General features: G+C 37.2%; 1 protein-coding gene across 1 annotated transcript; it reads right to left on the bottom strand.

Annotated features, from left to right (window-relative positions):
• Nucleotides 1-6,535: 6,535 nt before the first annotated feature.
• Nucleotides 6,536-11,225, bottom strand: fam8a1a (family with sequence similarity 8 member A1a). The gene is made up of 5 exons (XM_041809650.1): nucleotides 10,719-11,225; nucleotides 8,459-8,579; nucleotides 8,159-8,282; nucleotides 7,320-7,459; nucleotides 6,536-7,002 (listed from the first exon to the last, which is right to left on the bottom strand). Exons 1-5 carry the CDS (start codon nucleotides 11,134-11,136, stop codon nucleotides 6,858-6,860), a joined length of 948 nt encoding a protein of 315 aa, XP_041665584.1. The 5' UTR covers nucleotides 11,137-11,225; the 3' UTR covers nucleotides 6,536-6,857.
• Nucleotides 11,226-12,282: the final 1,057 nt, after the last annotated feature.

Below are 12,282 nucleotides of genomic sequence, written 5' to 3'. Positions count from 1 at the left end.
GACAACAAAATATAAGACAAAAGCACTGAATTTAGGCTGTAATTTGTGCCTTTCATTTCAATTGTGTGTGTGTCAGAGTGCGAAAGTTGGCAAGAGACTGGTGACGATTACTAATTCATAAGGATTAATGGTTGCTATTTAAAAACTCACCATTCTTAGGAGAGACGACTGAACGTTGAGTCTTCCTGCTGGGACTTTAAGACAAAATAGGCCCCTGGCTAATCTTACATGAGCACGGCTCATAGAAAATTCAGCTCCACAGCACTTTTGCAAATCTAAAGATGTGTAAGTTCCGCTTTAGTTTGTTTATGTTGTCCCTGAATAACACTGCTTGCTTGTATGAGTCATCATTTTTACTATCGTAGAGCTTCAGTCTGACAAGCTGAACGAACTGTGAGAGGTGTCTGTAATGTAAAAGCATGATGGAAAATGGTACATAGCACTGGTGAACAACCTCCCTGGGACCCTAATGATTGGAAAAGCACAGGGAGAGTGCCCTCTTGGATAACCCTATTGAAGAAAATTAACACGTATTTTAAAATTTGCAAGTTTTTTTATGAAAAAATCAGATTGATCAAAAAACATCAGAAAGTTACTATGAGTCACAGAGTTGCCCTGATGACCACCCAACAGTAAAAAAGTTACTCTGATGACCAATCACAAGTCAAAGAGTCATCCTGATGATCATTCAACGGTCACACAATGACAGTCACAGAGTATACTCGCATGATAAAAACATTCAAATAAGGATTTCTAATTATTTCACCAATCACCATAAATGTTTGACATCTTCTTGTCAGCTGGTGCCTTACCCTATGTTGCCTATCATGGTTGATCTCCTGTTTTTTAGATTCTGTGTTTAGATGGTTTTGTTGTGTTGGAGAGAAGGCTCAATCTCCCACTGCAGGCTGGTTGGGGAGAGCAGGAGCACTGGGCAGTTGCAGCTGCAGCCAATTTTTGGCCAATTAAGATCTCATCTTAACCACCTCTTGTTGACACCTTCTGATGCCAGAATATCACTTCAGTGACATGAGAGTTAACCGGCTCTCTCAACCCCAGATCCAGTGTGATTTACAAGTGATCTTTTTCTTTGACTTTTTGGAATTCCTAATACTTTGTTGTGCTTTTTTTCTTGCAGTGCCTCCTACATGCTGCCAGTGCTTCTGCCTGCCACTGGCCAGCTAACTCATCTTTGTTTGCACTGTTATCGCCTGCATCCTTGACTCATGCTCTGCTTCCAGGTCCTGGCAGCAATTCGTCAAGGGTGCCCTTTTTATTGTTTTGCCCCAGCCCCCTCCTGGGTCGGCCACTGGCATAAAGTCTAACTTTCCAGGTGTTAAATTAAAGGTGACAAGACTTTCCAAAAGTTTTGAGGACATACACCTCAGTTACGACTTACAAATTAGGAGTAAAGGGTTCCATTTTACAGTTTTCCCTATCATATACACACCAGAAAGGGAACTATGCACATAATTATGAAAAATGAATCAACAACATGACTCCACACCACTCAAAACAATTCCATTTTTCTCACTCTTAAAGTACTCCTAAATCAGCCTCTAACAATAATTTCACCATTAAATACACTTTGTTTTAAAAATGCAACCCTCTGATTACCAGTTAATCTCACTTCTGTTGCTTCTGTGCAATCCTGGAAGAAAGCTTCCCTCATTTATTTCAATAAAAAAAAGCCCTAAAGGGACTAATATCAATGTTTGGCAAGATCATGGAGCGATAAGACCACAGAGAAGGAGGTAGAGTGAGAGAAAGAGGAGGCCAATAAGGGCAGGGGGGTCATGAGGAAGATGGCAGCAAGCAATATTTCCAATGAAATGCGTGCAAATTTGGTGGGTCATGTGATCAACCATGGCCTTACCATGCTGAAGCCAAATTTGAGCCACTTCATAATAACATGTTGCAACAACAAATTAATATTTGTTCTGTTACTTTTCTTCTGAGAACTAATTTTCTATGTTGTGTTTCTCAATGAACTTACATAAGTTTGTCTACATAGTACGGAAGAAGTTGTTACTGAACAGACCAGATCCATAAAAAAGGAAGCATCAGTGCAACAATCAATAGTGAAGGCAAAAAGGTAAAAGTGGTTAAAAAAAAAAAAAAAAAACTATTCTAATTAAGTAGTTATATATGATACACAAAATATTTAGCATTTATACAACAAATGTCTATTTATCCTAACTTAATATATCCCAGACTAAAGACTTTTTTTGAAAAGTGAAGTTTAACTCCCTTTGGGTTTGTTGTTCTCAGCTCTGTGTTCATACTGACAGGAAGACACTTCCTTCAGTTTAGTTTATGTTTCACTCAGCAGCTCAAACATGTCTCAGACGTGCTTCTTTACATGTGACCCTAACTCTAACCATCAGCCCTGCCAACACATAGAGGAAGAGCGACAGCCCAACCCACTTAGCCACTCTCTGGAGTGGCACAATGGTGGAGTTTTGTCACAGGTAGGGTTACAAATGAATCATTTTTTGAGATGCATATTTGGTATGAGAGATCAACAAACAACTGCACTCATTAGAATGCTGAGGGACGAGGGGAGACTGTGAACTGAGGATGTTTGTTTCGGTCTGGTGCCAAATTGTTACATTTACTGGATAAAAAGTTATACACTATACTGTACCTTACACACTTGAACCCCTTGGGGTCTCTGTATACTTTAACCTGCCAGCTGGTAAAATGTATCCGTTATTAACGTGCACTGATTTTCAAAAAGAGTTATCAAGAGAATTTCATTAATCAGACAACAAACAGCTGATTAACTTCAGAAAGAGAAATGGATCATCCTCCCTGAACACTCAGTCCTTAAACTTCCCCACCATTAGATTCTTCTTCACTCAAAGTATCAACATATATCCATAAAGGCTAGTCTACAGCTTTTAATTAAGTGGTGATGCAAAAGACAGAAGGCGTTTCCAAAGCAACATCTGTTGTTTATTTACAGGTGTGGAATAAAATTGAGCGGCAACTAAGGCTTTTCTATGGGGTGAGTTTTACCCACATGGTGGTTCTGGGTAAAAATGATCATTTTCAAGTCTGGATTGATGCAAACAACTCTAAACAACATCAGGTGCGACTTAACAAACTTAAGGGGAAAAGTGTAAGACTGACAGACTTTAACATGTAGACATAAAGTCAGTCACAATTGAAAACAGCCTCAGCTAAATTTAACTCAGTCAGTCTCATGTTTTTGTATTACTGTGCTTTCTGCATTACATGACCAGCTAAATAACATTTTTTGGCATCGATCCTGCTGTTATTAAGCACACAACTTCCCATGTATAGGTAATTACTTCTGTTTAAAGTCAGCTTGCTGTTACATGAAACAGCCCTGTACTTCAGTAATGTTGCATGCGCACAATAATTTAACTCCTAGAAGACCCTTAAGATTGTTTTCTCCACAGCTTTTTACTATGGTTAACAAAGTCAACTGAAAATACAGTTTTCTACCATAACTAATAGACTCAGCTTTTTTTTCACTTTAGCAATTTCTCTCATTCTTTCATCCTTTCATCTCTTCTTCCTGGTCTCATTGGAATAATTTCATGTGACAGGCTTGACTCCACAGTCTGGTTCGAGTTAATTAGGCAAAGTCCTCACACTAGTAAAAGCATCACTAAGTTGTTCCATTGTTTATCCAAGTAAATAACCTTGCATGACCTGTGGCCCAAAGGGTTCTCCCACACTTGTAACACTCAGCGTGACTGGAAAAGTCACTGGGGAAAGTAAAAGCTGTCTGAGGATTATAAGGGGAGTCTCTCAGAAATGTGTGTTTATGATGTGTGCACATCATTAGCTGTTTAACACTTTTATGAGAGTACTTCATGGTAAAAGAAACTCCAAAGTGATGACATTCAGACAGGTGTGAGGACATGAAGCTAGGTACAGGTGCAGGTATGTATTTATGGACATCAGCAGGTGTTTTAAACAAAACTATGTGCAAAAACACATTTTCAATTCGGCTTTTATCAAGTAACTAAATTCTATTTCCACTGGCTGTCACTGGACCACAATATGTGTCAGACAGCATTGTCTAATGTCGCCCCCGTGTGGTTACAACCGACAAAGCTGCCATAGAGTTCAGCCATACCAGAGGATAACTGTATATTTACTGTCAGTATAAAAGAAATTAAATTAAGGGAATAATAACAATCATACATAATAGATTTAATCACATCCTGATAGTAGAGTTTGGATGTTTGTTGTCATGATTCAGTGAAAGTTGGAAGTTGTTGTTCAGCTTTAACAGTGCCTGCAGACTGAAAGTCAAATATTGACATTAAGGTGTGCATCACACGTGTCGCAGCAGTGTGTGTAGTGTCCTTTAAAGGTCTTTAAAGTAAAAATAATCCCTTTAATCCTGTATTTGTTGCAGCTCAGAAACTCAAAGGCTCAGGTGTGACACTGAAAATTGATTTCTTAATGTGTTCTTAAAACATCCCATCAATTATGGTACTTTTTTATTATATGTAAGCTGTTTTAATGTTAGAACTATAAAAAAGCCTTTGTTCAGTCTCCATAGATAACAGTGGACCCCCCTGTGTCAATAATTTAAATTCAACAAACTCAACCCACACTTCTTCGTCTTTTTGATACTACATTTAAATATTTCCTGTGCACAGCTGCTGCCCAGAAAAAGGCGATTAGAAACATTTTGTACCCCTTAGGACCAATCAGGGGAACCAATTAAACTTTAATTTAAGCTATGGGACATGAGTCTTTAAATGAGGATGTAAAAGAGGAAGCCTTTGTGGAATATTTCATTTAATCTTCAGCAGTAATCTCTTTGGCAAAGAAGTTTAATTTTCTAAATGCTAGATCAGCAACTTTATTTAGGCCTTAACACAATTGGCTCTGTAACTTTAAAAGATAAGTGCAAAATTAGTTTAATCAGAATTTGAATGTTTTGTTCGAGTACAAAGAAAAGGATATTCTGAGGCCGTTTATCAAATATGATTAAGACTTCATTATTGTTCATCGATCATGTAACACACAAGTCATTGGCTATCTGTTAATCATACAGACAATAAAGCAGATTAATCATGTTTGAAAATGATCAACACTACAATTGAACTATTTTACAAAATTCATTATTAATTCGAGCTTATAAAAATCTCCTAGCATTGTTTTTACATTCATAAAGGCTTTAGTTAAGACTACAATCAAATCTGTGCTCATTTTTTCTGAACTGCAACAAATTGGAACTAACTTCTAAAGAAAATGTTAAAATATGTTTAAAAGGCATGTCAACTGAAACATGAACTTCAGACAATTGGTAGTTATTCATTTTGTTGAGCCACTGATAAACAAATCCAAAGACAGAATATGAGTAAGAAATTAACATTTCTCGTCCTTGAGTAGGAGACGAAATCTCAAACTGCCTCTGAAGGCAGAGCCATTACTGCACAAATGTGTGAATGTGATACAAAGATCATGATGGGCAGATTGATAAAGCAGCTTATTTCATTCAATGGGTGGCCTGTGGCCTCCATAGGTATACCACACTTTGGTTTAGTAATGTTAGATTAGGTTGAGCTTTAGTTAAGTTTGCATTTAACAACATTTACACACATTATCTTCACTCATGCACATCCCACAAAACTGACTTTACTGACTTACAAACTTCATGTTGTAAATATTTAATTTGTTCCAATTTGAAGTAACTTTAAGTAATTTGGTCTAATTTGGCTTCTTAGACTCTTTAGTTCAGTTTAATTCAGTTGAACGGAAACTGCCTGATTTTATTATTCAATTAGGTCTAATTTGGTTTAGTTAGAGGAATTGGTTGATTTAAATGTTTAATTTGGTTTAATTTGGTTTGATTTGAACAATAAAGATTTGTTTAAAACTCTGCCATGGTATTGTCTCCCTTCTTTGTTGTGAGCGCCTAAGCCAGGTCATAATAAGCCTCAAGCTACAATCTGGCACATTTTGTCCATGTTCATTGATATGCATTGTCCCTTGTAATAAATGAATAAATAAATAAATACAATATAAAGTGTATAAGAGCGTTGAGGGCTCAGAAGGTTAGAAAAATGCTCTGTAATTGCAGTCCACTTATCATATCAACTTATACAGCAGAAAGTCACATCTGTTGATCTACATGAGAACTGAAAATAGGAGCCATTTGTGGTAAAAAGTTTAGAAATTTTCCAACAAAATCTCCAAAAATGACATAAATTTTTGTTGAATATTTCCAAGAATTTATGACAAAAGTTTGAGAAAGGCCAAAATGTATAAGTAAAAGTTTTATTTTGAGTTTCTGACTAATGTTTCTGAAATCTTCTGACAAAAGATTCCGAAATGACCTCAAGAAAATGCGTCTCTTAAGACTCTATGTGCAGAACTGTAGTATCTTTGCGTGTCAAAATTTATTTAATGGCTTAAGACCGCTAGAAACAGCATTAAACCCCTTAATGTCAAAACACAAAAGGGCTAATAGCATTGCAAAAATAATTTTTATTATATAGTATTTTGACTTAGGACAAATTAAGATCTGAATAAAATTAAATATTTTTTGGAAACATTTCCCAGCACCATTCAAGGCTTAACCTACTTTACAAAGTAAACACTTTTAAAGAATTTCCAGACAGCTTTTTTTTTTTTTTCTAATGAAGTGCAGTCATCCAGTAAAAACATGATCTAGATCTGGTTCCTTTTGATTCAACATGCCAGGCATAAATCTGCATCCATATCATTCCAAAGTGTAGGTTGTGTCAAAGTTTAATTCAGAGAAGAAGAAATTAGCCATTTGTGACTGATTCAAAGTGATTCTAGCACCTTGTCATTGCCCTGCTGAGTGGAAAAACAAGAGTCTGCTGCAGGAGGCAAGGCTATCTGTCCCCTCTGCGCTGAACCACAATAGTCCCTGCCACAATGTCATACACAGTCCTGTTGTGCTGGAAGAAGAGGAGAGTGATGAAGACAGGGAAGAGGAAGGCAATGGAGAAGTTCTTATTGAGTGCGCGCACTGTAGAGCTGTGAATGGGAAGAAAAAAACAGACAAAAGAGGAAATTAGATTGTGAATTCCCATGGAGATGAACAAACAAATTAGCAGGGGAAATTGGTTGTTTTAAAACAAATCCATATTCATTACAATAATGGAAGTATTTGAAGGTACCAAAGCTTTAAAAAAAAAACTACATCAATTTCATAAGACACATGCATTGGAGAGGAATTAATACACCACAACTCCTGATTTCACCTCTATCTCATCAAACAACAACTCATCCATCAACAAACTTTGTTTGCTTCTCCCACAACAAAGTAACTAGTTCAGTATGTGATGACTCACGCAGAGAGGGAAACATTAGATGCTGGGACGACTAGGACTCTGTTTGGATGGATCAGAGTGGATGTGTCACACGTCACCACTCGCAGACCGAGTAGGAACTTTCCTGGTGTAGCACCACCAGCACCCCAAATACAGATTACCTGAGAAGAAAAAAAAAGAAAATTCCTCAATATGCATGTTTGAAACACAAACGCACTGCACAAGATTTACCCATTTTACAGTGTCACCAAAAGCAATAAAAAAGTGTGAAAATCATTCTTATGTTTGTGTAAATAAGGTTAAACTCCAAGTATGAAGGAAATTTGCCAGATGGTATAAGTGTGATTGTCCCAGAGGTATAACTCACCTGGGATAACAAGAGCTCTGACACACAAGTCAAACAAGAGCCAGGATGCATGATTACATATCAGGCAATTGTGCACACAACGTTGCATCACTGTCCTCTGTGAGTAGCAGTGTTGTGTTGTACAAGAACCCTGACTCTTTAAATTAAGTAAGAGCATGTTGCAGTGAGGCTGTAGCTTATACTGAACATAAAAGGACCAAATGGGGAACTAACGTCAAAGGAGAGATTTGTTTAAATCAACATATAAAATCACCATAAGGGATACCCTTAAGCTAAACATCTACAATCATTTAAGTCTAATGAACATGACCTAAACAGCTTGAAGTGTAATATTCAATATGTACAAAGTTTTAATTTGAAGACTTACAGTGCATACTTATGACAAAGTAAAGATAAAGAACAAGAAATGTCAGAGAGTGATTATAAACTTGGTTATTTTGCAGATACATATCACAGCAGCTATTAGCATGCTATAATGCATGACATGGCTGACCTCATAGACGCACACAAGCACTCTGTAGACCAGAGCCACTGCCATCATCTTCTGTAGGTCCTCCATTGATGTGTTCTCGTCAATCTCCTCCACAATGAAATGCGTGATAAATTTTGCAATATCCCTTTAAAATGAAAAACAGTATAGCTTGGCATTAAAGTAATTATAATAAAAATGCTGCCATTAAGATTGATTTTGTGTCACTGATAGTAAAAAAAAATCATTTGAGCTTATAAAAGGTTTGTCCACTCATAATGAAACACCTGTTTCCTCTCAACAGTGTCAGATTTTTGTCCTCACTTCATTCCACTCAGATGCATGATCCAGAGCACGATAGTGGCCTTCACACAAAACAGGATGAAGAAGTCCACTGTCTCAGCGAGGAACCTCTGGAGAGGAGAGGGGATGGTGTACTCCCGTCCTATAAATGAGATGAATAAACACATTAAAAGAGAGAGCTCTTTCTTATACACTCATATCATCAAGCTTAAATCACTTTGTGTGTTTATTTTTGGTGCTAACTTAGCTTGAGTGTTTACTTCTCATTTCTATTCCGTTACAATGAGGTTGTCACTCTCAGTGAGAGTTTTATAGTTAGACCTCATTTGTCAAATTGTATAGAGTTGATAGTATGAGGCGAGAGCTGCTTGGGGATGAAAATAAAAAATGATGTGAAGTCGAAGGCTGTTTGTGCCCCTAGGCTGTCTGAAATCACACTCTGTCCCTGCTCCCTGTATAGAAGCCATCTATAGTGGACTATAAAATGCAGTGCACTCATCAACACAATGAAACAACAATTTCTGACATACCTTCAGCTGCAGACAATGGTGTTATTATCACTGTCACGCAATTAAACTCTAATACGTCACTTAACGGAGGGGTTAGAGGCTATTGTTTGATCACTACTTATTTTTCACAGCGAATTTTGGGATACAGTGAGCGCACTACTTACTACTATTCTAGAGTATAACGATGCTCTCTCAGAATTCAGATACCACAACAAAACTCCACATTTACTATTAAAGGACACTATAAAGTGAATAGGGTGTGATTTCAGACACCTTAATTGTATTTAAACAGCTGCTTTTTATAGTCTATTTATGTCCCGAATAAGACTCTGTTGAGTGAAAGCACATAAAAAACAAAACTATTTAGCAACTTTTTTGATAGCAATCTATTCATTTTTATCAGGGATTTTAAAAAAAAAGTCACAAATTATACATTTAAAAATCAAACAAAAAAATCAACGAGATATGGACAACTTTTAATGATTCAACAAAAGGGAGGAAAAAAAAAGAAACTGTACATCTGTTTTTTCCCATAACAGCCCTAACACTGACTTGTGTTACTATTTTCTCCAGGAGCTATAGTACGGGTAGACAGATTATCAGCCTGGCTGATTATTAATGCCAATGTTTTCCATATAGTGAATTATCAGTTTCTTTTACTAATAATATATAAAATTAATCAATAAAAAGGCATGCTACTTCACTGCAATGTTCATCTTCTCTTCTGGCTTTGTTTTCACTCTGTTCAGTCTCACCAAATGCCCAGCCCAACAACAATATCCAACTGGCATGATGTCACACAACTACCAGCCAATCAACACTGAAGCCTGGGTGGCACTGACACAGCCTCACTTCCTGTTTCATGCTGCTGCTGTGGTGCTCTCATGTCGACATATCTCATTTTCTTTCATTTTTTTACATGCACTTTTACTTTTGTCACATTAAGTACATTTTATTTGTCATGACAAATATATATTGATTCCAAATATCTGTAATCTGTCAAATACACTATTAATAATCAGTAATGATATAAGCCCTGAGAAACCAATATTGATAGACATTTAAACTATAGCTTGTCAGAAAGAAAAGGTTTCGCTTTACTTAAATCATTAAAGAAAATTCAAGGATAAGGGATCATTTCTATTTGTACTATCTGATAATTTAATTAAAAAGTATCATAGTCATGTATAAATTCACTCCAATCTCATGAAGCATGACATAAATATCTGAAATTGCAACAACAATAACAACAAAAAACAATAAAATCCCATTGTGATTCAAGAAGTATTAAGCTATACTGTATAGTGAGAGTGATTATAGTGAGTATTGCATTCAAGTATCTATAATGGATGTAGCATTAGAGTCCTATAGCAACTATTAAGGACCTCCACTTAGAATTCAGCCAACTATAGTTATCAAATTTCTGCACGTTTACTGTAGGGCTACTAATGATCTGTCACATGGCCATTATTTATCCTATTAATATTCTCCTAATATAAAGACACGTTTATTTAAGTAACATTTTAAATGCATTTGTTTGATTTGTAACATTTCTTTCTAAAACTTAGCTGAGTTTTCTCACAGCACTCTGGCTTTAAGCTATAAGCTTGTTTTCACCAGGGCATTTACTTAAGCCTGCTTCCCATCAGACTCATGACCTAGCTTACAGAGAATAAAGCTCACACGTTAGTGGAGGCTGAACAGTAGGCTATTCTGGATAAAGTAGGCCACAGTCTACTACTACTACCACTCACAGTCAAACACAGCCATACCTGCCTGAGGTGGGTTCCCATTCTGCTGCTGGGCTGTCCGACCATCAGCTGTAGCAGCCGGGCTTGTAGCAGAGCTCTGTCCGGACTGGGTACCACCCGGTTGAGGAGAAGATGTTGGGAAACTGAGGGGATAAGGGTAGCTGTACCAGTTTGCCGGGTCGTAAGTCTGCTGCTGCCCCGAAGTCGCGACAGGTGCAACCGGAGTCTGAGAGCTCGTCCCAGGCGGAGGGAAAATGCACGGCGGAGGAAAGGGGAGAGCTGTCAGTGCCGACCAGCTCTGCCAGTTAGCGTACCCCCAGTAGTACTGCCACATCCACTGCTGCAACTTTGCGCAGTATTCCGTTGTAGCGGTGACTCGAGGCGGTTTTGCGTCGCTGTCGGGACCGTCATGGCGGTTATCACTTATACTCGCAGACATGTCTGAAACACTTCACGGTCTCGTCTTTTTTCCCTTACAAATCTAAAACGTGTACTTGGTAATTCCTTTGCTCCATTCAGTGGCCCTCATCACAGCCGGTTCCTAGCGGCGCCAACTAAAGGTGTGGGTATGTACGGGGGAGTCAGAGACCAAACAACGTCACACGTTAGTTTTCAGGTTTTCGTTATCGCATAAAGTTTTGATCTTTGAAATTGTAAAATATTCCCCAGCTTAAGACAATTTCAAATCACATCTGTATTTCAAATATAAACGAAAAAGAACAACGTTGTGAAGCTGACTAATGAAATTCCCCATCTGTCAATAATGGTATGACCCGGTTAAAGGACAATTCTGTGTATTTTACCTCATGTGTAGTAACAGCGCGATCATAAAGCTCTAAATTATTTTTCCTAAAAGCGATAAAAATGTTTACTGCACAGTTAATAAAAACAGTCATTAAACTCCGGTTTTAATGTCTTTGAAGCATGTTAAAAAACATTCTTATAAGAGACTTAACTCTTCTGTTGATACTTTATGAGGTATGACTGTTGATTTCACTGTGGCCTCTGTGTAGCCTGTTTAAATATATAAGATATGATTATTTGACTGATTTCTATTTATGTATGTATTTATTTATTTGTTTGTTTATTTTTGTGGCATAACTGCACAGCAAAAAATGTAATGCCTGTAAAGGTATTCACCCCATTGGTTGTTTTACCCCTTTTTATTTCATAAATCAATCATGGGCAATATAAAATGGCTTTTTAAAAAAAATCAAAAAACACTTTTGTTGTAAAAGTGAAAATAGATTTCTACAAAATCAATGACTGCATAAATATTTACCCCCTTTAAAATTACTGGCCTAATTCAACAGAAGTCCAGCCAGCTAGTGCTAGTAGTCTCATAATTAGTGAAATGGTGATCACTTGAGTGCAATGAATGTGTCTCAAGTGATTGTTGTATAAGGACACCAGTGCCTGGAAGGTCCAGTCACTGGTTAATTAGCATTCCTAGCTACCATTACACCTTAAGGACAAAAGTACACCAAGCAACTTGGAGAAAATGTTATTGAAAAGTATAAGTCAGGGAATGGATACAAAAAAACATTCCAAGGCACTGAACATCCCCCAGACTTCAGTGAAATCC

Source organism: Cheilinus undulatus, linkage group 16 (assembly GCF_018320785.1).
Source record: "Cheilinus undulatus linkage group 16, ASM1832078v1, whole genome shotgun sequence".
NCBI classification, from domain to species: domain Eukaryota; kingdom Metazoa; phylum Chordata; class Actinopteri; order Labriformes; family Labridae; genus Cheilinus; species Cheilinus undulatus.
The sequence above is the reverse complement of the archived record's forward strand: the minus strand, read 5'-3'. Positions and strand labels throughout refer to the sequence as shown.

Coding starts and splice junctions, on each gene's coding strand:
- fam8a1a (XM_041809650.1), bottom strand. CDS start 11,136: ATGTCTGCGAGTATAAGTGATAACCGCCATGACGGTCCCGACAGCGAC. Junction 8,580..10,718: donor TGGGAACCCACCTCAGGCAG/GTATGGCTGTGT, acceptor TCTCATTTATAG/GACGGGAGTACACCATCCCC. Junction 7,003..7,319: donor TCTAATGTTTCCCTCTCTGC/GTGAGTCATCAC, acceptor TCCCATTCACAG/CTCTACAGTGCGCGCACTCA.